This window comes from Natrix helvetica (genome assembly GCF_964273705.1).
Source record: "Natrix helvetica genome assembly, chromosome: 1".
In the NCBI taxonomy this organism is placed as follows: Eukaryota; Metazoa; Chordata; class Lepidosauria; order Squamata; family Natricidae; genus Natrix; species Natrix helvetica.
Window position 1 is genome coordinate 193,774,230 of NC_138548.1, and position 24,011 is coordinate 193,798,240.

At 43.5% G+C, this 24,011-nt stretch overlaps 1 protein-coding gene across 7 annotated transcripts in view; it reads left to right on the forward strand.

Annotated features, from left to right (window-relative positions):
• The window catches only part of SMARCA4 (SWI/SNF related BAF chromatin remodeling complex subunit ATPase 4), a 61,645-nt gene extending 37,637 nt beyond the window's left edge, over positions 1–24,008 (forward strand). The window contains exons 25-35 of one of the 7 annotated variants that reach the window (XM_081946957.1): positions 5,862–6,025; positions 6,915–7,142; positions 7,356–7,454; positions 7,782–7,859; positions 9,856–10,074; positions 16,657–16,910; positions 18,969–19,077; positions 20,814–20,915; positions 21,834–21,966; positions 23,053–23,192; positions 23,504–24,008. In XM_081946957.1, the coding sequence (XP_081803083.1) occupies positions 5,862–6,025; positions 6,915–7,142; positions 7,356–7,454; positions 7,782–7,859; positions 9,856–10,074; positions 16,657–16,910; positions 18,969–19,077; positions 20,814–20,915; positions 21,834–21,966; positions 23,053–23,192; positions 23,504–23,536 (1,559 nt within the window). In that variant the 3' untranslated portion in view covers positions 23,537–24,008. Of the gene's footprint in view, positions 1–5,861; positions 6,026–6,914; positions 7,143–7,355; positions 7,455–7,781; positions 7,860–9,855; positions 10,084–16,656; positions 16,911–18,968; positions 19,078–20,813; positions 20,916–21,833; positions 21,967–23,052; positions 23,193–23,503 lie in introns of all 7 variants that reach the window. The other 6 variants (XM_081946955.1, XM_081946956.1, XM_081946961.1 and 3 more) reach the window with 6 other exon arrangements.
• Positions 24,009–24,011: the final 3 nt, after the last annotated feature.

Genomic DNA, 24,011 nt, shown 5'->3' on the forward strand with positions numbered 1-24,011 from the left:
TGATTGGAACGATGGAACATCTCCAGAGGCAGCACTGGGGCTGCTACCTCTTCCCCGCTGCACTCCGAGGCCGCTGGAGCCAGTACTAGGGTGGGGAGAGATACCACTAGTCACAGGGCTCGTGCTTCATCCACAGCTCCGATTAGGGCCGCCAAGCGCAAGGACAAGGATAAATCAAAAGCCCCTGTGGCCACCAACAGGTCACCTCCAGCTTTAGTAGATGAAGGGCCCTCACCCGGTTCTCCCATTCATTTGACTGGAATACAAGGTTCCCAGTACAACAGGTCCTATACACAACCTCAGGATAGGGCCCAGGACCGTTCCGGGATCAGAGATAGCGGCCGGCAGCAGAACCAGCAGCAGCCCCAGGCGTGGCGGCCATTTCATGGCGCCAACAACAGGTCCTTTTGTAGATACTGGTGACTCACACGGGGTGGAACCCATTGGGAGACGCCTAACAGCCTTCGTCCACCAATGGGCAGAGACCACTTCGGACGCCTGGGCCATCCAGACCGTGAGGCACGGCCTCACTCTAGAATTTCTCACCATCCCCCCGAGGCATTTCATCAGGTGCCCTGTACCCAGGTGTCAAATAAAACGTTATCTAATGGACATCGAGATCCAACATCTGTTGTCAATCATTGCCATAGAAAGTGTACCACAAGGGCAAGAATGACTAGGCTTCTATTTGATACTATTCCTAGTCCCCAAAAGCTCGGGAGGATGGCGGGCCATCCTAGACTTGAAACGGCTCAACTTATACCTCAAGTATCAAAGGTTCAAGATGCAATATCTAAAAAGCATCCTAACTTGCATTCGCCAAGGCAACCTGATGACCTCCGTCGACATCAAGGAGGCATACCTCCATGTGCCGATACATCCGGTACACCGAAGGTTCTTAAGATTCCAATTTGCCGGGTGCCATTTCCAGTACCAAGCACTGCCATTCCGCCTTTCTTTGGCCCCGCGAACCTTCACAAAGTTGCTGGCGGTAATAGCTGCATCTCTTTGATCGACGGCCATAAGAGTCAATTGCTATTTAGACGACATCTTGATCCTGTCATCATCCCGGGTCCAGGCAAACCGGGACCTACAAGCTATAATCGACACTCTGCAGTGTCACGGATTTGTCCTGAACTTTCCAAAGAGCCATCTGCACCCGACCAGGTCCTTATTGCACCTCGGACTCTCATCAACTTGGATTTGTGCGAGGTATCATTATCGCAGCAGAGACATCAGAGCCTGCAGAGCCTGGTGAGTCACGTGTTACAACAGAGGTCATTACCACTAGCAGTTCTTTCCCAACTTCTCGGGAAAATGGTGTCATGCCTAGACATAGTTCCCTGGGCACGATTCCACACGTGCCCACTTCAGTGGTTCCTGCTCCCCTTCCAGAGGGCCCACACCAGCCACTCGCAGACCAAGGTTACCTTGCCACCCAAGGTGCTGCGATCGCTCCGATAGTGGACATCATCCAAACTACTCAAGGGATGCCCTTTCAAGGCGCCAGACCGCATCGTAGTAACGACGGGTGCGAGTCTATTCGGCTGGGGAGCTCAAGCCTTGGACTGGGTGGCACAGGGACGCTGGACTGCCCAAGAACTCCGGAACAGCATCAACTGGCTGGAGCTTCGGGCCATCCGGCTAGCCCTCCACGAATTTTGGGACCTGGTGATGGCTGACAACGTGGCCTCCAAGGCTCATGTCAAGCACCAAGGAGGCACGCGGTCCAGGTCCTTGATGTTGGAAGCGGAGAGACTCCACCATTGGGCAGAGAGCCGCTTACTATCGATTCGAGCAGAGCACATATCGGGCACAGCCAACACACAGGCGGATTGGCTAAGCGGGGCCACAGTGGACCAGGCGGAGTTGCGTCTCCATCCATCCCTGTTCCAGGAACTGTCTCACAGGTTCGGCCGGCCCGAAGTGGACCTCTGCTCAGTCTCACAACTCGCAACAGCCAAGGTTTTACACCAGGTACCAAACACCGGGGGCGGAAGGCACCGATGCACTTTGCAGCCCATGGCCGGAAGGACTTCTTTACGGATTTCCGCCTCTAGCATCATTCCACTGGTTAGTCAGAAAATCCTAGCAGAACAGGTGGACATGAGCGTGTGGCATGTGAGTGGGCTATCTTGACTCGACAACACTTTTCCAACAAAGTCATCGACACAATCCAGGCAGCTGGACACCCGTCCACAACTCGCATCTACGAGGCTACCTGGCAGGCTTTCTGCAGATGGTGTCGGACAGCCGGCATTGACCCAATCAAGACATCCGTACCACAAGTATTGGACTTCTTGCAAACAGGCATGGATGAGGGACTAACGCCCAACACCCTCCGCCGACAAATTGCAGCTCTATCAACTGTGATTGGCGGCAGGCAGGGCTGTTCCCTGGCACAACACCCCAGGGTCCAATCATTCCTGAAGGGCGCATCGAACCTCAGGCCGCCGGTAGTGCATCGCTACCCTACCTGGGACCTGTCTCTGGTGCTCAGGGCCTTCATGGCTGCACCATTCAAGCCCATTCGCATGATCAGTCTCTGATTGTTGACCCTTAAAACTGTCTTCTTGGTAACAATTACATCGGCTAAGAGGGTGTCGGAACTGGCAGCGTTGTCGGTCGGCGAGGACCTCTGCATTATCCATCCAAACAGTCATTCTGCGGTTGGACCCGGCCTTCCTTCCAAAATTAACTCTTGGTTCCACAGAGCACAAGAACTCATTTATAGAATAACTATGAATGGATGCCATGTAGTTTGAAGTATTTGCAGTCTAATGTATTATGTAGCCATGTGGCATAATCTGCTAAAGTTTATGATTAAACTCCTAACATTGCTAAAAAATGGTAGTCAGGTTATACTGAACTGACTACCAAAGAAAAGCTTAGGAAAGAATAAACGTTTTTATTTTTAAAAATATGCATTTCTTTTTTGTTGCCCACTTAAGACTATAATTAACAGCCACAGTACTCTGAGAATTTCATCTGTTTCATGTGGTCATTACTGGCTGAGGCTGTTGATATTGAATGAAGGTCTAGGTCCGTGATGGCGAACCTATGGCACGCGTGCCAGAAGTGGCACGCAGAGCCATTTCTCCTGGCACGCGGAGCCATCACCAGTTGCTCTTCCGGGTTCGGGCGCAGCAGCCAGCTGGTCTTTACGTGCATTGGCGTGCCAGGAAACAGAAGAGGAGCCGCCCGGTGCGCATGCGCACGCCAGGAAAATGACCTTATTTTCAGTGTGCACATGCGCGTTGGCCATTTGGTGATCGCACATGCGCACGCAAAAAGCAACAACAGGAAGAGCAAGGGCCGCGCGTGCCAAAAGACGTGGAGAGGGGATCCCGGCCGTTGCTTAGTAGAGCAGAGCTGTGGTCGGGGTTTCCCTCCCTCCCCGCCCGAGTGAGCTTCTTGCGTGGCCCTCGCCCTCCAGCCCATGGCTCATCTGCAGTCCGAAGGGCTTGGCCAGCTCGGGCACTTCAGAAAAGCAGCGGCAGCCACAAGGGGAAAGGCAGGAGCAGCCAGCCGGTCCCTGCAGCCACTCCCACACCAGCCAGAAGCGGCACTGTGATAGCCGCCAGGGCTTCCCTCCCTCCCCACCCAAGTGGGCTTCTTGCACGGCTCCAGGCTGCGCCTTTGATGAGGATCCGCAGTCCGGAGTGCTGCCGCTTCCAGCGGGATATATTCTGCCAGGCCCTTGCCGGCGTCTTTATGCAGTTAGCTCGCCTCCCCACCAGCAGCTCCTCCGCCAGCATCCCGGCTGGAAGCAGCAGTGCAACAGTCGCCATTACCAGGGGCGAAGGGGTGGCAGTGGCGAGAACAGGTGACCGCCACCCCTTCCTCCCTTCCCCAACAGCGGCTGTTGCACTTTCGCTTCCAGCCGGGATGCTGGTGGGGGAGCTGCTGGTGGGGAGGCGAGCTAACTGCATAAAGACGCCGCCAAGGGCCTGGCAGAAAATATCCCGCTGGAAGCGGCAACTCTCCGGACCGCGGATCCTCATCAAAGCCGCAGGCTGGAGCCGTGCAAGAAGTCTGCTTGGGTGGGGAGGGAGGGAAGCCCTTGGCTGCCCGTCCCCGCCACCACCACCCCTTCAGCCCTGGTACTGGGATGCTTTGGCAGCACTCGCCTCGCGAGGCAGCAAAGTGTGTGTGCGTGTGTGTAATGGGGGTCTGGCTGGGACCGATCAGCTGAGAGGCTGGCAAAGAAGCGGCGCTCGGAGGAAGAAGGCAGAGATGCTGGCTGGCATTAGCTTCCCTTACTTTTCGCTGCCGCTGCCCCGGCAGGAAGGAGCATTACCACCCCCTCCCTGCTGGTTGCAGCCCAGGTCCTGCCTGCCCTGCTTAGCTGAAAGTGGCGAGGGAGCAAGCCGCGATGAGCAGGAAGGGAAATGAGCGCCGGCCACACACACACACACACACACCACTTGTTGCCGTGCAAGGTGAGCGCTGCTGGGGAGAAATCAGGGGGAGAGGGGAGAGAAGACCATCCCTAGCAGAAGATTGTTTTCTTCTCCCCCTCCCAGATTTCTCCCCAGCAGCGCTGGTCTCGCACGGCAACAAGCGGTGTGTGTGTATGTGTGTGTGTAACGGGCTGGATGGGACCGATCACCTGAGAGGCTGGCAAAGAAGTCTTCCCCACTGCCGCGAAAAGGCAGGGATAGTGGCTGGCGCTCATTTCCCTTCCTGCTCATCGCGGCTTGCTCCCTCGCCACTTTCAGCTAAGCAGGGCAGGCGGGACCTGGGCTGCAACCAGCAGGGAGGGGGTGGTAATACTCCTTCCTGCCGGGGCAGCGGCGGCAAAAAGTAAGGGAAGCTAATGCCAGCCAGCATCTCTGCCTTCTTCCTCCGAGCACTGCTTCTTTGCCAGCCTCTCAGCTAATCGGTCCCAGCCAGACCCCCATTACACACACGCACACACACACTTTGCTGCCACGTTAGGCGAGTGCTGCCAGGGAGAGATCAGGGGGAGGCGAGGGGGGGAGAAGGCATCCCTAGCAGAAGTTTGTGTTCTTCTCCCCCTCCTGCTGATTTCTCCCCGGCAGCGCTACTCTCGCGCTGGGGCAAGCAAGGCGGCTCTCAAAGAGAATGAAACGGGCGCAGCGCTCTTCCAACAGCCGAGGAAGGAAGAGGAGCCGGGCTTCAGGAAAGCCCCCCTGGAAAGGACAATAAATGGCCCCAAAGAATCTGTTTCTGCTTCCAGAGGACATCTAGAAGGGCGGGGGAGGCCATTTTTTCCTTCCCCAGGCTTCAGGAAAGCCTCCGGAGCATGGGGGAGGGGTGCATGCTGTGTGTGTGTGTGTGTGTGTGTGTGTGTCACGTGCGCATGCGCAGTTGGGTGGGGAATTGAGTGGGCACGCGGGGGGGTGCAGTAGCGAGTGTGCACGCAATTCTGGCACGCCGTAGAAAAAAGGTTCGCCATCACTGGTCTAGGTGTTAATTGATATTATGATCTGGGCATTATAGGCCTGTCTCAATAATTTTGGGAATGGCATAGCGGAAAATGACTAGTATCTGTTAACTGCAGCTTCTCTTCAGTGTTATTCTCCAGTTGTAGTAAAGTTCAGAAGTGAAAGGAAGCAAGTTATAAATGTGTTATCATGATTATTCTGTTCAAACAATGTCTGCCAATCCCAATCATGTGATTATCCTTGTAAATTCTCTAATATTGTTTAGCATTGAATTCTTCCATTGTTATGTAATTTCTCCATAGATAATAACTCTAAAATGTCACTTTCGTCTGTTGAAATATGTTTTTCTCTATGACTTCTTCTGAGTTTTGGAATTTTTGTTAAAGCTTTTATCCTGAAGTAAAATATTGTAGCTCTAGGGGAAACCCTCTCTTTTCTGGGCTTTTAAAGGGACCACTAAAGCTGAAGATCGTGGCATGCTGCTGAAAACTTTCAATGAACCAGGCTCTGAATATTTCATTTTTCTTCTGAGCACCAGAGCAGGGGGTTTGGGACTGAATCTGCAATCTGCTGATACTGTGATTATTTTTGACAGTGATTGGAATCCCCACCAGGTAACAAAAGTGTTTTTACTATGTTTCAAGGAAAAAATATGTTATAAGTAGAGCAGTAACCTGTTTGTAATGCTACATATACTAATGCAAAAGAAAAGACTTTTTATATTTCATCAAGGGTTGTGGATTATAAATATAAAGCATATTTATTGTAGTTTGTAGTTTCAAGAATATTGGAATCTTTGGCATTCCCCTTCTGCCTACAATCTATAACAAAAAAACTATCTTATCTGATAATAGTTCTCTTCAGGAGCTGATAGTATAAACTCTCATCCTAGTCTGTTCTTTCTTCAGGGCACAGCCTTAACTATCTTGAAGCAAAGTTAAAGAGTAACCTTTAATTGCTAATTAAAACCAAAATTGTACCCATGTGCCAAATTAAAGGACTGGACTGTGAAACCAAGAAATACTTATCAATTAAAATAATATTTCTGTAGGAGATGGATGGTTAAATAGTATGAAATGCAAACAAATAAACAAATGAGCAAGCGATATAATAAGGATTATTACACCAATAAAGATTTAGAGACCAAGAGCATCCCTTGATGTTGCTGCTGTCCTCTAAACATTACCTGGATAACCCTGAACGATGGGTTTCAGTACAGAGCATTCATCGTCAGTTGATAGGTTGGGACACGGCGCCAGTTCACAGGTCAGCCAAAGACCTAAAGAGCAGAGAGTTAGACAGAAGCTGATCGATGGGATTAGAAATGGATCTCCAGATGCATTCGTCTTAAGGCATGAATGCTGCTTTTATAAAAAGGGAGAGCTATTAGGTCTTGGGCCCATCCGCTGATACGACATCGCCTCTTCTGTCTTTAGGATGTAGCTGAAAGAAAGCTGAGCGTAGTTGTTGAACAGTGAGGAAGGTTTTTGTCTACCACTCTAGGACTTGCAGGCACAGGATCGAGCACATCGCATTGGGCAGCAAAACGAAGTGCGAGTGCTGCGCCTGTGCACTGTGAACAGTGTAGAAGAAAAGATACTTGCTGCAGCCAAGTACAAGCTGAATGTTGATCAGAAGGTGATCCAGGCTGGAATGTTTGACCAGAAGTCCTCCAGCCATGAAAGGCGAGCTTTCCTGCAGGCTATCTTAGAGCATGAGGAGCAAGATGAGGTAAGAGGCGACGAGGAGTGGCTTTCTCCTTCTCTTGTGCGTGACTGATGAATGTGTTGCCTCGATCCTTGCTCTCTGTAATCCTGAGGCCAAGGGACTGTGGGCTGGAAGGAAGTGGCATGAACCCTTGTCACCCTAGGAAGTGAATTTGAGTGTCAGTGAAAGGTGCTGGATTGACAGCCCGGGCGACTGAACTCCTCTATCTATCCACAGACCAGATACAGCACGGGCAGCGGCAGTGGCAGCGCAAGCTTTCCCCACACTGCCTCAACCCTGTGCCTCAACTCCGACTCGGAGGAGCCACCTTTAAAGGTGAGAGGGGTAATTCAGTCGCCGCGCCCGTCCAGTCCTTAGTTCTCACTGTTTTAAGAATGTCAGCAAAATTGCCAACGCTGATGGGGAGCGCCTGCCTCGTGGCTACTGTCCACTGAGACCACCAGATGTACTCTATATTGCCAAAAGTATTCGCTCACAACTGAGTCTGATTATGTGGATGGGTGAGCAAATACTTTTGGCAATATAGTGTATTTCCAAACAAGTAGCCAAATCACACGAGATGGTAAAACAAATCAGTATAAAACTCCAAGCACACAAACTGCCATGCAGAAATTAAATGGGGAAAACTTTGAAATCTTTCAGGAAGAAGATGAAGTTCCAGATGATGAAACGGTTAACCAAATGATTGCCCGACATGAGGAAGAGTTCGATCTTTTTATGGTGAGAGTGGCTATTTTGCTTGTTGTATTTCATAAATGTCAGCTTTATTCTTCCAAGTTCAGCCTATTAACTTGAGGTGCATTAAGTTAGCTAAATTTTGTTTAGGAAGTCAGTAGTAGATACACTCATGCCAGAAGAAAGCAGGGCATACATATGTACTAAAGAGAGAGGAAATACATGTTTAAGAGACTTTTGCAGATCCTTTAGTTTTCCTAATACTTGGGAAAAATAGTTCCAGGGCAATAACCAAATATCACCTCGTTCAATATAAGTATCAGGGTTCCTTCATATGCACACACACACGCACAAGAAACTTATTACTCTCTGTGCTGTTTTGTTTTGAGAACCACGGGAAGCCTCCTATTATTGGGGAAGAGAAGATTGTGGTTATTGATAAAAATGTCCACTCAAAAAATGAAAGAGCAAGCAAGAACAAGCAAAACCCAAAGCAAAATCCTATCAAAGCATGTATGTTTCATATAGATACTTATGACTTGTTATAGAATTGGAACAAATAACACTCTACAGCTGTTTCACTTTAGGCTACCTCCAAATCTCTCCAAGTTGCAGTTTGTCTTCCTAGGAAAAATGCCCTCTTCTCTCACCAATTTCTGTCCCACCTTGTAGTTTTAAGCCCTTCTCCTTCCAAGTATAGAAAGGATGTTGGAAAAGGTGGGAAAACAGCAGTCCCCTGTCTTCAGTACTGGAGGAAAGTGAAGTCTCTTTTGAGTCAGACTTGACTCTAAGGGGCTTACGGGCACATCTTTGTTGGGAAAAGTGAGAATTGATGCCAAAAGTAAGTATCCCCTGCCTTCTTCTGTTTTAATTTCCCAGTAATTTCCCTGTATTCCTCAGACTCTGGTGGTCTCATCCAAGAACAACCAGATTTACTCTTGGTGTACTTACTGAGATGAGCCAACATCAACTACTTGCCTAACTATTTATACAGGAAGTAATGAGGGAGAAAGGCAAGCAGGCGTCTTCTTCTCTATTCTCAGCTATTGCATGGGGAAGAAAATACTAGCCAGACTGGGCAGCTTACTTTGAAACACAATGTGTATTGTAGCATATTGAAATTGTATATACCAATATAGCAGTGTTAATTTGAGACCAATACAGTTCTCTGCATTCTTGAAAAAAGTATACCTGCTTTCAAATCATGCGTTTTCACATAACTGTATAAAATCTGTTTCTTTAAGAAAAACTTTTGGAATATACTTGAAATAATGTTTCAGGTTTCAGAAATCTATCAAACCAAGAAACCTGGAAAAAAAATCTTACTCATTTTGGTGATTCCAATAAGATTGCAGTCCATCTTCATCCCCTTAGATCTCAGGAACCACTTTTTAAATAAAGAGCCAGTTTGTTGTCCATATTTTTGATTTATTTATATTTTGATGATCTAAAGCAGCCTTTCCCAGCCTGACAGTAAACTTCAAAGTGGGGTTAGACTCATTACCAGTGAGTCATTGCATTCTCTTTCTGATATTGTTGTGTTTTAGAATCTATAATAGAATAACGAGTGGAATACAGAATAAAGATGGAAAGCTGAAAGATTCTTCCATTCTATGAAAAAAGATAATCTCACTCTAAGGCAGAGATTGATGGATGGATGGGTGGGTGGATGGATGGATTTTAAATATTTCCATATTCTGGCATGTTGCTTAGTAGTGATGAACATTTTACTCCCTCATATCCAAATGTTGAAGTTGATACTAAGTATTATAGACTTTACTCTTCACAAAAAATTGCAAGTATTGTTTAGTTATTCAAAATCTCTTAATAGTTTGCCAACTAATTTGCAAAATTAGCTCCAAATATTTAAGATTGATGGTTTTCCTGTACCCGATAATTCCTCTCTAATTAAGATTGAGGGGACTTCCTTATGTTGAAATGGTAGACTTGCATCTGTTCCCCATAAGTGACTATACCGAGCATAAAGCTTAGAAAATCCAGTGCAATACCACATGTAGTTTAAATTGCTGTTCTCCTGCAGCGCATGGATTTGGATCGCAGGCGAGAGGAGGCCCGCAATCCTAAGCGAAAGCCGCGATTGATGGAAGAGGATGAGTTGCCCTCTTGGATAATTAAAGATGATGCAGAAGTAGAGAGACTAACCTGTGAGGAGGAGGAAGAGAAGATGTTTGGTAGAGGTTCCCGTCACCGTAAGGAAGTGGATTATAGTGATTCCCTGACTGAGAAGCAATGGCTCAAGGTATACATGGTACAGCATCGTTCTCCAATGATTTTCTCAAATTTTATTTCTACCTATCTCTGTGTTGTCTGTGTGTCTGAATGTTGAGAAGATACCCAATACAAGAAGTTTTGAGGACTAGCTGAGTTTACGCAACCAAATTTCAATCTGATCGTTCTTTTGACGATTCCTAGCCGTGACACGCTTTCACTGCTAATCCCTAATATTTTGTATTAAACAGAGTGGATTGTTTTAAAAATAAATTTCTTCAGTGCCATTCAAAACTTCTATTGGGTATTATCAACTCAACTGTGTGGAACCATGTTGCTAAACTTAAATTCAATTGATCTCCTTGACAGATGTCAAACATTTCAGATGCAGAAAGCCTACTTACTATGCAGCTGAGTGTGCCCTCTTCTTGCCTGTCCCAGCAAACATTTCATCCTATTTGTTGCTGGGCAGTGATCCAGAGATTGGATGCTCTCCGTCTTTGGCCATTAAGAGGCAGACTGGGGGTGGGGGGATGGGAAGAAGAAGCTGTCCCTGAGCTAGACTAGGAGGCATCACCCTTCCTTCCGTGATCCAGTCACTACTATTGCAGGAGAAAAGGAGAGGCTTAGTTAACTGTGATCTTCTAGGACACTATTCATTTGCAAAATAACCCACAGATTGTTGGTTTGTGCTTTACTTACACCCCAATCCTTCTGCTCTGTTTACCACCGAAGTGTGTTAAGAGAAGAGAGTGATGATTGAAGCTAATAAGAAGGAAACGTATGGCTATTCATGCAACATTCTCAAAAGTTTTTGCTGAATTCATCTTTTGAGTCTTGGATCTAGAGAATCTTGTTAGGATGTTCTCCTCTCTTCTGTCTTGTTACCAAAGGTCATCCTGGTAAGGGTCAGGCTTCCAAGCATTTGTGTACACTTCTAGGGATAACCTACAGAAAGCATCCCTGCTTGATGTGCCTGCTCCACTCAGCACTTGTTCTTTGTTCTTGGGGTACTACATTCTTACTCACAGAGGGCATTAACTCACTGGAGTTCTGTAAACTGGACCACAGGAAATAGTGTGAAATTAAAAATTGCAATCTTTTTTATAGCAGTCACTAAGAAGACCTCATGTGAAAAAAATTCTTTCTTAAGAAATCAAAGAAGTCAAAGTAATCTGCAGTTTGTTTCCTGGCATTTTTGTGCTAACTTCCTTTATTGTATATAAATCCTTTGGGGCAGAAATTTATAACTTTTGTTGTTATAAGTTCATACTTTTTCAGAGATAATGGCATAAAGCAACCTATAAAATAGCAGTTGCTTTTCTGCTTAGTTATGTAGGGTACTTACCAAGTTTGTTGTAGTGATTATGATGATTTCATCAATAACGGTCATACTTTTACTAGACTCTTACCCAAGTCTAGGGCAGTTATGTCAGCACGTTTGCAACGTATCAGGTAGAATTACTAGCTGAGCCTTATTTTCACTTCCATAGTTATTGTGGACATGAAACTGCTACATTGATGGTTTTATGAAGATCGCCATTCATTCAACTTCCTCATTCAAAAACATCTGATTCTGAAACTGATGCCTGTTTTGGTGAAGGAAAGGAGATGAATTGAAGTTACAGAATTTGAAGTGATGGTTCCTAAATTGCTGGTCCCCATAAAGCTATAACTATGTTGACAGGTAGAAGGCTACAAGACTGGGAATCCTGGATTTCACCTTTACGCTTTCAAAATACACTTGGGCATTATAACCTCAATTCACACAAGATCTAGAGCCATCCAGAATTCCTTAACTTTCCTATCCGAACAGCTTGGGCCTCTGTCAGCAGGAAGAGAACTACTTACTGGATTAAGTTGGATTGGCAGTGAACTTAAAGCATTGCTGAAGATCTACTTGAAAGTCTGAGCTTTTCTCTTTAGATTTTTAAAAATAATTTTACATGTAGGCTCCAGTTTGTGGAAACATCAGTTCCTTATATGGCTGAAAAAGCAGTGAACGTGCATTACAAATTTTTAAAAAAGTAATGGTCTTAATGCTCCAAGATAGTTGCTGATTAAAAGAAAAGTCAACACACAAGCAGCAGTTTTCATGGCTTCAGTTCAATGTTTAAAATTAAAAGGCAATAATTACAATTGCTTCAATAATAATTTTTATGGAAAGAAGTTGACTTCTGCAATCAAATATGGAATATTTCAAATTAGTGTTTGTCAAGAAAATGGATTAACTTAAACTTGATGATATTACCAAATCAGCCTTTGAGCACTGAAGGTAGAGATTACGTGTGTGGTTTATGGAGGGACACCCTGCCTATTCACTAAGTACTAAATGGGAACAAGAAGAGCATCAATGGATCAAGATCAAGTCCTACCATAGGATTATGTGATATTTGCAAATGACTTACTGATACAGAAGAGAAGCTTCTTCGGGTGGCTTCTTACTGAGACGTTCAACACCTTTATTTAACAAATGAAACAATTCTAAGAAGAGAGCCTAAAGCAAAATGGTGATATCATTTGTATGTAGGTAAAGCAATGGACTTCTTGAATCATCCCAGTGATTGGACCACTGCCCAGCAACAAATAGAAAAAAAATTTGGTCTTAAATATTAATTTTCCTTCTGTTTTTTAATGGGCAGTAATCCAGCACTTGCCTGTTCTAGGATACCTGTTCACTATGGAGCCTGTTGGTGGTTGGGATCCTTATTGCTAGGCTAAGAGTGACTGGTTGTCCAGAGGAAGAGGTGGTGACCTTTTAGTCCAGCCCATTTATATTTTCCTTAGCATCTGCCCCCATTGGCTGGGCAGGGAATATGCCTTCTGTCTGGACTGCTACCTATCAAACAAGTAGAAACAAAGAAGGTAAGACCAAGTTTTCTGTTTTATGCCATGTTTGAGGGTGGCAGGGAGAAAGATAGCCTAGCCTTTTTTACTTCTACACAAAGATATGTCAAAAAGTAAAATGTTTTAGCCAAGGGGAATGGCGATCAACACTTTACCACAGAAACATAAAGTAAAAACAAGAATGACCTGCCAAACAAGGTTTTTGCCTCTAATTTTTTAATTGCAGATCTCCTTGTTATTTTTGGGTGGATCTAATGTGTTCATTTTTTAAATCTAAAAATTGCACAAAGGTAGGCAAGTTAGATATAAAAATCAGATGCTATTATTATGCTACTGTATTTCCCCAAAAATAAGACCCAGTCTTATTTTCTTTTGGCCCCAAAATAAGCACCAGGTCTTATTTATTTTCAAGGGATGTCTTACCCGCTTACCTTAGGAACACCGCAGCTGGGCCTCCCACGCCTTGACACATGTTGCGCTGCTGCCCAACTTCTTCTGCGGCCACTTGCGGTCAGATGACGCATGACTCATCATGCCAGTGTTGCCACTTGTATAGGTGTGTTGTGCACACAAGCGGTAGCACTGGCATGACATGCCACATGGCATTCTGCCACAAGTGGCAGCACCAGCACACCAAGCCTCATGGTGACCTGCCACAAACGGCGGCACCGGCACAATGAGCCACAAGTGCCCGCAGAAGAAGTTAAGTAGTGGTGCAATAGGTGTTGGGGCATGGGAGGCCTGGCTGCAGCGGTCCTAAGATCAGCGGGTGCGTAGCACATGGGGCAGCTCCACCCCTCACACCCCCACAACTGCCCTACCTTGATTTTTATGCATGCATCTCATCCCACCTCGTACAAGCAGATAGTGGGTGGGGCTTTACGAGGGTTTATTTTGGGGGTAGGGATTATATTAGGTACAGGTGTGAAAATCAGGCTAGGGCTTGTTTTCAGGGCAGGTCATATTTTCAGGGAAACACACTATGTAAACTAATAAAAGGTTTTTTAAAAAAGAAACAAGACACTTTCCACAAATCAGTAAAACTGTTAAAGAAATTAGGGGAACTGTAAATCTTTGAGTAACATTGTGGCTTTCCTCTAACAAAAGAACAGCTAGTAAGAGCTGTAGCTAAGAGGAACAAAAGCATTTCCCATAACTGCATTGAATCATTACATAGGTTTTGCTGGGAGGATAACAACAATTGCCATAACAGAAAATAGGAAGCTAATCATTTTGTAGGAGGAAAATTATTCAGACTTGGTTTATTATATAATGGAACTGTGTGCCTAAATTTCTCTTTCTCCAGTTCTGCTTCGTGTACCAGTGAAGGTCCACACCATGTTAAATCAAGAGCCTTGGCTTCTCTCTGCAATTTGGCAAATGGCGGCTGGCAAAAGGGGGTTCAAACATTTGAATGGGGTGTTGCAAGAAGGCTCCACCAAGCAAATTCAGTGATGGCAGTCATCTCTAGCAAGGGCCTTGCTAACAGAATGATAGCTCCCTTACCTATGTACCTTTTATACACTATATGAATTACATGGTCTAAACCTCCATTATGGCTTTTCCTTTTCTTTTAGCCCTGAGAATTCCTGCTTGCAAAAGTATTCAGCAACTCTGAATAGCTGAGCTATGAATTCAAAGAGAAGGAAGGCTGTGTTCCCAAATGGACACAATTTGGTGCCCTTTGGGTTTCAGACTACACTTTCTACACGTTTTTGCCATTGGAGAGGCCAGCTATTAATCAAAAATATCAAGAAGGAACCAGGCTGCCTCATCAACAATAGAGACTTGCAAGTGAAATTAGTTCTGCTTCAAAACAGAGGCAAGCTTTTGTTATGTGACAGTCATGAGGAAGGAGGCTCTAGTCCTGTCCCACAGATAATATATGTTAAGTCCCCAGCAATTTTTATTGGTTTTCTGTTAGCCTTATATACCTGGAGCCTTTAAAACTATATGACACCTTCTGCAGGCCCAGGCAGCATCCTCGGGAGTATACAATCAAAATGTACAGAACACCTCTCAAGATTCCAAAGTGGCTCCAGCCTGTTTACGTTTTACTTCAGCCTATAGGAAGAGATTTAATAATCATGCTAGGACAGCATAGCCAATGGCACCAGCAGTATTTCACATCTTACAACTTTTCCAGATATCCACAAATTGCACACTAATAGACAAAGAGACACCAGGAGAAAATGGAAGCTACAATAGTTCATAGTTCCTTGGTTAATTACATCCCATCCTCCTTTCTCTGGAGGAGGCTTTGGCTGAGCCAAGGGGTGGGACTAGTTTTTTCTAGGTCAGAAAACACCCCATGATTGTACATGTGTGTTGCCTAGTTGCAGGGAGGGTGGCTGATGCTAGATGTAATGAAAAGAGACCCTGGAATTTCAGGCTATAATTTCCATTTCTGTTCTTTTTGATCCCTCCAAACAATAGCATAATTAAATAGATTGCTTCCCTTGTTTGAAGCTGCCAAGAATAGCTCATTAATATATTGAGACTAATATTATATATTTGTCTACCAATGATTCTCTCCTAGCCTTGGGCAAAAAGAAATATGGGTCTTGAGGAACCCTATAATATATCCCATTGTCCAAGATCAGGAGATCAAAGCTGTCACCTATTCATTAAAAAGTGAGGTTTCAGTCATAAATTGAATGAGCCTTGAGTTTAAAACCCAGATGTTCAAAATGGAGTGAACAATTATTGGACCTGTTTGCATGTATATATCTTAATTAATTAAACTATAATTCCTTTTCCCACATCAATTTTCATATGCCATAATTCCCTATGGGTTAATTAACCAGTTTTCTGTTCTGGTCTGAACTAGCAGATGATGGATAGAATAGGAACCAAACAATTATTTCAAAGAAAAAGTGTAGGTAGTATAAAATAATGCTGGGATTAAGTGCTTCCTTCTTCCAGGCTCTTAGAAGTTTTGTTGCCCCCAGTTAAGAATTTTAAGGAGCTGATTTTTATTGCTATATTAAAGAATGGTCTCCTTGATTTCATTCTTTTTCATAAGGTACATCTCATAATAAGAGGTCCTGCAAAGCTATTTGAGGTCAGAAACTCTGTTTGCTTTAAATGTCATGTAAGGAACAAATGATGAACAAAGTAGAACCATGTTGGCAGGCCATTCTCCACGTAAAGACTTTCCATGATTTGCTGACGTTACAGAACTGTCGCAGTTTCAACTCTAGGTTCCTTTGCTCTGACTATTGAGTAAGTGAAATCCTGTAGCCATGTACGATGATAAAAATGAAAGATGGGTAGTTTTACTTCTGAGTTTTCCTACTTCTGTTATACATGGCCTTCAGTCAACTTACTTCTTTTCCTCTCTTACTGTGCAATCTGAAGCATAAAAATTTATGGCTAACGGGTGGTTAGTAGCCTCAGGTCTCCTTGCTGCTTTGGAAGAAATTGCAACAGAACTGGCAGGAAGGGGCATCCCCACAACCTGCTCTGCATGGTTTCTACAGAGTCTTCTGCCTGTTGGCCCTGTTTAACATGAGAAGAAAAGCTTGTAGGTAAGAGAACTAGCTTTCCTTCCCACCTTTTAGTGTTGCAGCCTTCCATGATCCATAACTGACTACGCTGGGAAGTGATGCCTTTGGGGAAGCAGCCCATGTAGACATCCCATCCCTCACTGTGCTTAGGTGGCTCGGCTGTGTGTGAGTCTTCACGTTCAGTCATTTCATGGTGTGCTGTTGTCCCACTTGCTTTTCATTGTACCTGGCTGACTGACTGCTGCTCTTATCTGTAGGCCATAGAAGAGGGTACCCTGGAGGAGATCGAAGAGGAGGTGCGTCAGAAGAAATCCTCCCGCAAGCGCAAGAGAGATGTGGATGTCAGTTCCTCCACCCCGACCACCAGCACTCGTAGCCGGGACAAAGACGATGACAGCAAAAAGCAGAAAAAGCGCGGCCGGCCCCCTGCTGAGAAGCTCTCTCCGAATCCACCCAATCTCACTAAGAAAATGAAGAAGATCGTTGATGCCGTGATTAAGTATAAAGACAGGTAACCGAAAGAAGGGATATTTCTCCTATATAATTTTACATTTCATATCCTCAGCCATCAGTATTTCTCCTCTGGACAGAGGCTTGTTTGGAAGTATCTAAATATTTATTGTTTCTGCTGTCTCTGGATTTTGAAGGGGAATCCAGCATGAGGTGAAAATACTGGCATATATGTGAAAAACCGAGACCACGGATGGTCCTTGACCTATGATCACAATTGAGCCCAAAATCCCTGTTGCTAAGTGAGACCAGTTAATTTTTTCTCATTTTATGACCTTTCCTGCCACCGTTGTTAAGTGAATCACTGCAGTTGGTAGCCCAATTGTTACGTGAATCTGGATTCTCCATTGACCTTGCTTGTCAGAAGGTGGCAAAAGATGATCATGGGACCCCAGGCCACTGCAACCATCACAAATGTGAGTTAGTTGCCAAGCGTTTGAATTTTGGTCATATGACCCATGGGGATGCTGCAGTGGTTCTAAGCGTGGAAAATGGTCATAAGCCATTATTTTCAGTGGTGTTATAACTTCAAACGCTCATTAAATGAACTGTTGTAAGTCAAGGGCCAATCTCTACATGTCAGAGAGAGAGAGAGAGAGAGAGATTGTTGAGAAGTGAAAAACTAGAATGGAGTGGTGTGAAGTGAGTGTGAGTGTCATGTTGGAAGAGTGAACCAATATATTGGTTGCTTTATGAGAAACGGTAAAGGTTTCCCCTGTCCGGTCATGTCTGATTCTAGGGGCTGGTGCTTATCTCCGTTTCTTAGCAGAGGGAGCCAGTATTCTCCAAAGATATTTCTGTGGTCATGTGGCTACCATGACTATATACCGAGGCGCACAGTATGCTGTTACCTCCCCATTGAAGTGGTACCCATTTATCTACTTGCATTTGCGTGCTTTTGAACTGCTAGGTGGACAGGAATGGGAGCTCACCCCATAGTGTGGCATTCGGGTCTCGAACTGTCTGTCAGCTTTCCAGCTGATAAGTTCAGTGTCTTTAACCACTGAGCCACTACACCCCCTGCCTTATGAGAACAAAAGCTCAATTTTTCAGAGTCAGGAATGGTAGCAGCAAAGCATTCACAATTCACAAAGCATTCTTCATTCACAAAGCATTATTCCATCCCCTGCATGAATCTTCTGCCACTTTCCACTGAATTGGAACTTCCAGAATTCCTAGCCAGTTTGATGTCCCAGTATATCCCCAGTATATCTGGAGGGCATCATATTAGAAAAGGCTAACATAGATCCATTCTTCTGAAACTGCTCCCTGCCAGAGCCTCACAGCTCTGAATTAACCATTATAGTAAACCTAATTGTTGCCTAATTGTACTTAAAACTGTTAAGTTTCAGTCTTGACAAACCTATGACAAATAGTTCAGTTCCCTCTCCTCTATTGTGAACCAAAACTTGGTTTTAACCAATATTGTTTCTCTGGTCTGATTCATCATTGTTGCTCTCCTCTGTTTTGAAAGGATTTATTCATTACATGCCAAGGTTTCAGGTTCCTCAGCTAATGTAAAGCTTCCGAGCCACATCAGACAATATTTGTATGATTAAACTTTAATTCTGGGGGAGGAGAGCAGTTTTCAGTAGGAAGATAGCATGCCAGGATAAGATACCACATTTTCTCTCTCCAACCATAATCCCAGTGAAATTAAAGTATTGAAGGAAGCAGGGGGGTAAATTGCATTTTTCAATCAACGTTTTTTTAAAAACAAAAAAAATGACATGAACTAGCAAGAGAAAACTATTTTCATCAGATTCGCAGCTTGAAGTGGGTTAAGATTTAATTTTTTCTACACATTGTATAAATAAAAATTGATTTGCTGAGCTTCATATTAACAAATACACATTAATCCTGCAGGTAAAATAGGCTCTTTCTTCGCTCCTCCTTAGCTACTAATCCAGCATATCAGCCATTAGTATATAAATTAAAACGGTCTTCATATTTCACTTCACTTCTCAGTCCATGACAGTCAGGGTAGATGCCTCTGAACTGACCTGCTCTGGGAAAGACACGCCATGTTTTAGATGTTTTCCTTCACCTTCTCTTGTAGCAGCAGTGGACGTCAGCTTAGTGAAGTCTTCATTCAACTGCCTTCTCGAAAAGAGCTTCCAGAATATTATGAACTCATTCGCAAACCAGTAGATTTCAAGAAGATAAAGGTACCTTAGGAGTTGTTTGTCTTTCTCTAATTCAAAGATGGCCCCAATGTTTGTTTATTTCCTTACTTGATTTACGCATATCACGTCTTTATTTGTGCAACTCAAGGCAACATACAGAATGCTCATACCTACAACCACTTTTAAGGTAGATTGGGTTGAGAAAAGGATTGACCCAAAGTCACCTAGCTCTGCCTTCCATGCCTAAGGCGGGCCTAGAAAGTTGTTACTTCAACACTTTAATACCAAAGTGGCTCTTGGTAACAGGAACGGCAAAATAGGTCTGTTGCCCGTCTTAAGCAGGATGCAGCACCACGGATTTGAATCAAATCGGGTAGTTTCGCCTCATGTGAGGCAGCAAACCTGAGAGAAAGCAGAGTGGCCTATAACCACAGCAGATTCCATTTCCCATTCCCACTCACGAGATGGTATCTAGTCAGGTTGAGAAGACTGACTTGACATTGGTCACGTGATGAAAAAACAACCCACTGCAGTTTCCTGACAAGATCACATGCCTACCTTTTGTTCCCATGTTTAGAAGAACAGGCTGAGCCTTGTAGTTTAACAGCTACAAGGGTAGTGCGCTGATTTCCCAGTGCAACGTAATTAACATGTGCCTCTGCAATTTCTAACTGTGGGATGCCCATCATTCTGCATTATTTCCAAGAACACTTTCTGATAAAGCTAAGTGGCTTGTGTTGCACATAACTATAACTTTAGTAAGGTATATAGCCCATTTGAAACATGGAGATATTAGCCACCAATATTGTATTGTACTTGTTTAAGCTGTGTTATAGAGTATGTCTTAAATAGTTCTTAATATATTTTAATGCATTAAAGTGTATGCATTCAAAGGATGTAACAGCATGCTGGTTTCCTGAACAGGATAGTGGAAGCCTTTGTGGTAGCTTGTAGTATCTCTGATTTACTGATTGAAGCCATTCTAAGTTAGTGAAGGTAACCTTTTTAAAACTTCCAATGAATCTTTTTCGCTTGTTTAGATAAATTAATGTAGAAATTTCAAAATGCCCTTTAACAACAAAAAGATTCATGAGCATGTTAGATCCATTTGCATTTTACCTTTCTAAGATAGCATTACTTCATCTGAGGCCTTCAAACTAGTTACAGGACAAAGGGAATAATGTGAATTACTAAAGATCCACCTAATCATCAATTGAGTGGCACAATTAGTGATTTCCCTTGAGGCCTTTTAAGGGGCCAAACATCAAATAGCCATCTTGCTCATCCAGTTGTGAATGTTCATTTGTTCCACAATCAGAGTTTCAGTCACTACTTCCATAAAATCAGTACTATTGAAATATTGTGTAATATGTGTGTGTGTGTTGTATTTGTGCTGATACCAGGGGTTGTAAAACACACACACACACACACACACACATATATATATATACACACTATATATATATATATATATATAGTATATTTGAACATAATTGTACAATGGCTGTTGTTTCTACATGTCTTCTAAGTGAATTAACAGCACAGATGTCCTACAGAATCCATACTTGTGAATTTAAAAAAATTGTTGAGGATACTATCCCTTTCAGCTTTAAGAATTGCTCCTTTTTCCCCCCCTCGATTTCTGAAAGATGCATACAGCTAGGGGCATCATCTCACTCTGATGATGACAAGAGAATGTAGGCAGGAATTCAAATCTTTTGTTCAGTAAAACATTGTTTTGTTTCTCATCTGCCCCCCCCCCCCCTTTTCACTTTCAGGAGCGCATCCGGAATCACAAATATCGCAGCCTGAACGATTTGGAGAAGGATGTCATGCTTCTATGTCAGAATGCTCAGACTTTCAATCTTGAAGGATCACTGGTAAGACATCACCCTGCAGCTAGAGAATGTTCTCTAGCAAATGGGTTCAGTACAGATAGTATTTGACTTACTCAGCAGATCGTTAGTGACCGTTTGAAGTTACAAAAGTGACTTATGAACATTTTTCACACTTATGGCCATTGTAGCATTCCCAGGATCACGTGATTTACATTCAGGCGCTTGATCCACATTTATGACAGTTGCAGTGTCCCAAGGTCATATGATCCCTACTGATAAGCAAAGTCAATGGGAAGCCAGATTCTCTTAAAAATGGTGCTACAAATTTAACAACTGCAGCAATTCACTTAACAAATATGCAAGAAGAGTCATAAAATGGGGCAAAATTCACTTAACAAATTCTTCACTTAACATAAAATTTGGAATCAGCTGTGGTCGTAAGTTGAGGACTGCCTGTAGTTTTGTAATACCATGGTTATGGGCAGAATATACAAAGCAAGAATTCCTTTGCAGAGGTATGACAAATCATTAGTCTTAAATAATGGGTAAGAATTATCAGGAGATAATGAAGTTTATAAAGCTCTGAAAGCTCTCTTCTATTATCTCTCACATCCATAACCAAGCTTTAGAAACTCCCTTCAATTTACCTGTAATATGTATCTGATGCCGTTTCAAATGTAAAGCTATCAATTGAGTAAATGGTCTTAGGGCAGCCACTTTTTTCCATTCTTCTTCCCAATTTCAGAATGGAACACAAGATTGTTGGAAGATTACAGCAAGATAGGAGCAGTAGACACTCCAAAGTGTTGTGTAAATCCCCAGTAAGATTAATAATGACTCTGTTTTTTTAAACAAAACCAACTAAGGGTGGACTGAGAATAAATATAGAACTTAGCCCAGTGGAATGAAAGGATTAGATCAATCATGATTTCTGCATCTTCCTTCTATGGTTTCTTGCAGATTTATGAAGACTCCATTGTATTACAGTCTGTCTTCACTAGTGTGAGGCAAAAAATTGAAAAAGAAGACGACAGTGAGGGAGAAGAGAGTGAAGAGGAAGAAGAGGGAGAAGAGGAAGGATCTGAATCAGAATGTAAGTGGTGTTTTTTTATTCTGCATTATTTTCTTTGGAAAACAAGTGTGTAAAGGTTTCAGAAAAAAATATAAATGGCTTCTTCCAGTTGAACTCCCCAAAACTTCATGAACACACCTGTGGCATTTTCCTGGTAGCAATACAGAAGGATCCCTGGGATACTTTTCAACTTCAGTGATAGAATAGCAGAGTTGGAAGATACCTTCTTAGAAGTCATTCAATCCCCTACTCGGGGCTAGATCTAGAAGAGAATCTCTAACAGGTGCCCATCCAACCTTCAGTCCTCCATGAAGAACTCATTTCCTGTGGCATTTCCTTTTTTAATAGCAGAGAGTTTGTAATCAGGAGCTTCCTCCTGATATTTGCCCCAAATCTCATTTCTTGTAATTTTAACTTATTGGTCTTCATTCTTTCCTGTGGCTCAGCAGACAAGAAGGTGGCTATTGTATCTTCCCTTAAATCATATTTCTTTAAACTAAAGATATCCATTTTTCATAGGGCTTGGTTTTAAAAATTTTATATCTTAGTGGCCTTTTTATGAACTTGCTCTAATTTGTCGCTGCCTTTTTTGAATCTCAGAGCTGGATATGGTGTTCCATGTTCTTGGTATTTCTGACCGCACATCCACCTGTTATCCTTTTGGGGTTTTGGAGATAGCCAGACCAATAAGGAAAAAGTATGAAAATTATGATGGACAGATGAAAAAGTATCTGAAATTAGAGCCATCAGGAAAAGCTGACATTTGACAGAATTAGGATTCAGAGCTTGTAGGAAAGCCTCATTCTGTCCCTTTTGCACCATCCTTATGTGTACGTAAAAGGCTGATTGGTTTTTTCATAGGAGAGAAAGAGTTTTTGGCATGGTTATTTCATAAAACAAGCTAGGTTGTTAGGTTTAGGAATACAGTGAAACAGATTATTGAAGCATTTGGAAGTACATAAGTAGAATTGTGTCTTATTTCTCGTGTAATGTGCCTATGAAAATCAGGACAGATTTCAAACCTGTTTCAGTCACAATTCATAACGGCACAGGAATATAATCTCATAGCCACTTTTTCAGTCTCACTCTGTCTTTTCTTCTTCCCAGCCCGTTCTGTCAAAGTGAAGATTAAACTGGGCAGAAAAGAAAAAGTACCAGACCGAATGAAAGGCCGCAGACGCACCAGCCGTGGGTCCCGAGCTAAACCTGTAGTTAGTGATGATGATAGTGAGGAAGAGCAAGAAGAGGTAGGTAAAACAATAGCTTTTCCCCCAAGGGTCATCAGTGATCCCAGGAGGAATGTTTTTGTTGGAGAGAGATGGCCAAAGAAAGAAAGAAAAGGGCCTTTTCCACTTAAATAAGCGGAAAGGAAACACAAAAAGGTCTCCTTTTTAAAAAGCTACATGGTACAATGAGTAAACATTTTAGACCTCAGTTCATCCATGAGGCTTCCTGGATGATTACTGCTTTTTTGCCTGGCTACTACATTCCAGGACAGTCAGGAAGATACCTGATACATTAAGGTACAACTAAAAAGCATTTTCTTCCTCTCTCCTAGGATCGCTCAGGAAGTGGCACAGAAGATGAATAGGTGACATTCCGTGATGGAGACCTCAGGCATCAGTTTTTCCAAAGCAGAGGTGCTCTAGTCCTTTAGCTGCAACGGGTAGCAAGAAAAGTAGTATTGGATGTGGGTAAACTGTATAAATTCTTCCATATTTATACTGCAGTGAAGATGTAGGACTTATTTGTGTCTTGCCTTGTCCTCACATCAGTAGCGTTTGTAACAGCATTAACTGTTTTTTAAAAAAGATTATGACTGGGGGAACACTTGATTTTTTTTTATTATGGCAGTACTATTTTCAGTTGCAGTATTGAATCACTGTAGTTTTAACCTGTGGGTGCATGTGTGTAAGCAGTCCACTTCCTAGTACTGTATTTTATGAAACAGGTCAAACAGCCAGCTGCTCCCCCCCAACCCCAAAGCAAGGAGAGGGTGGCAGGAGTAACTGTGTCAGTGTCACTGGATTTCAAACAGTAATAAATTAAGCAAAACAAACACACCC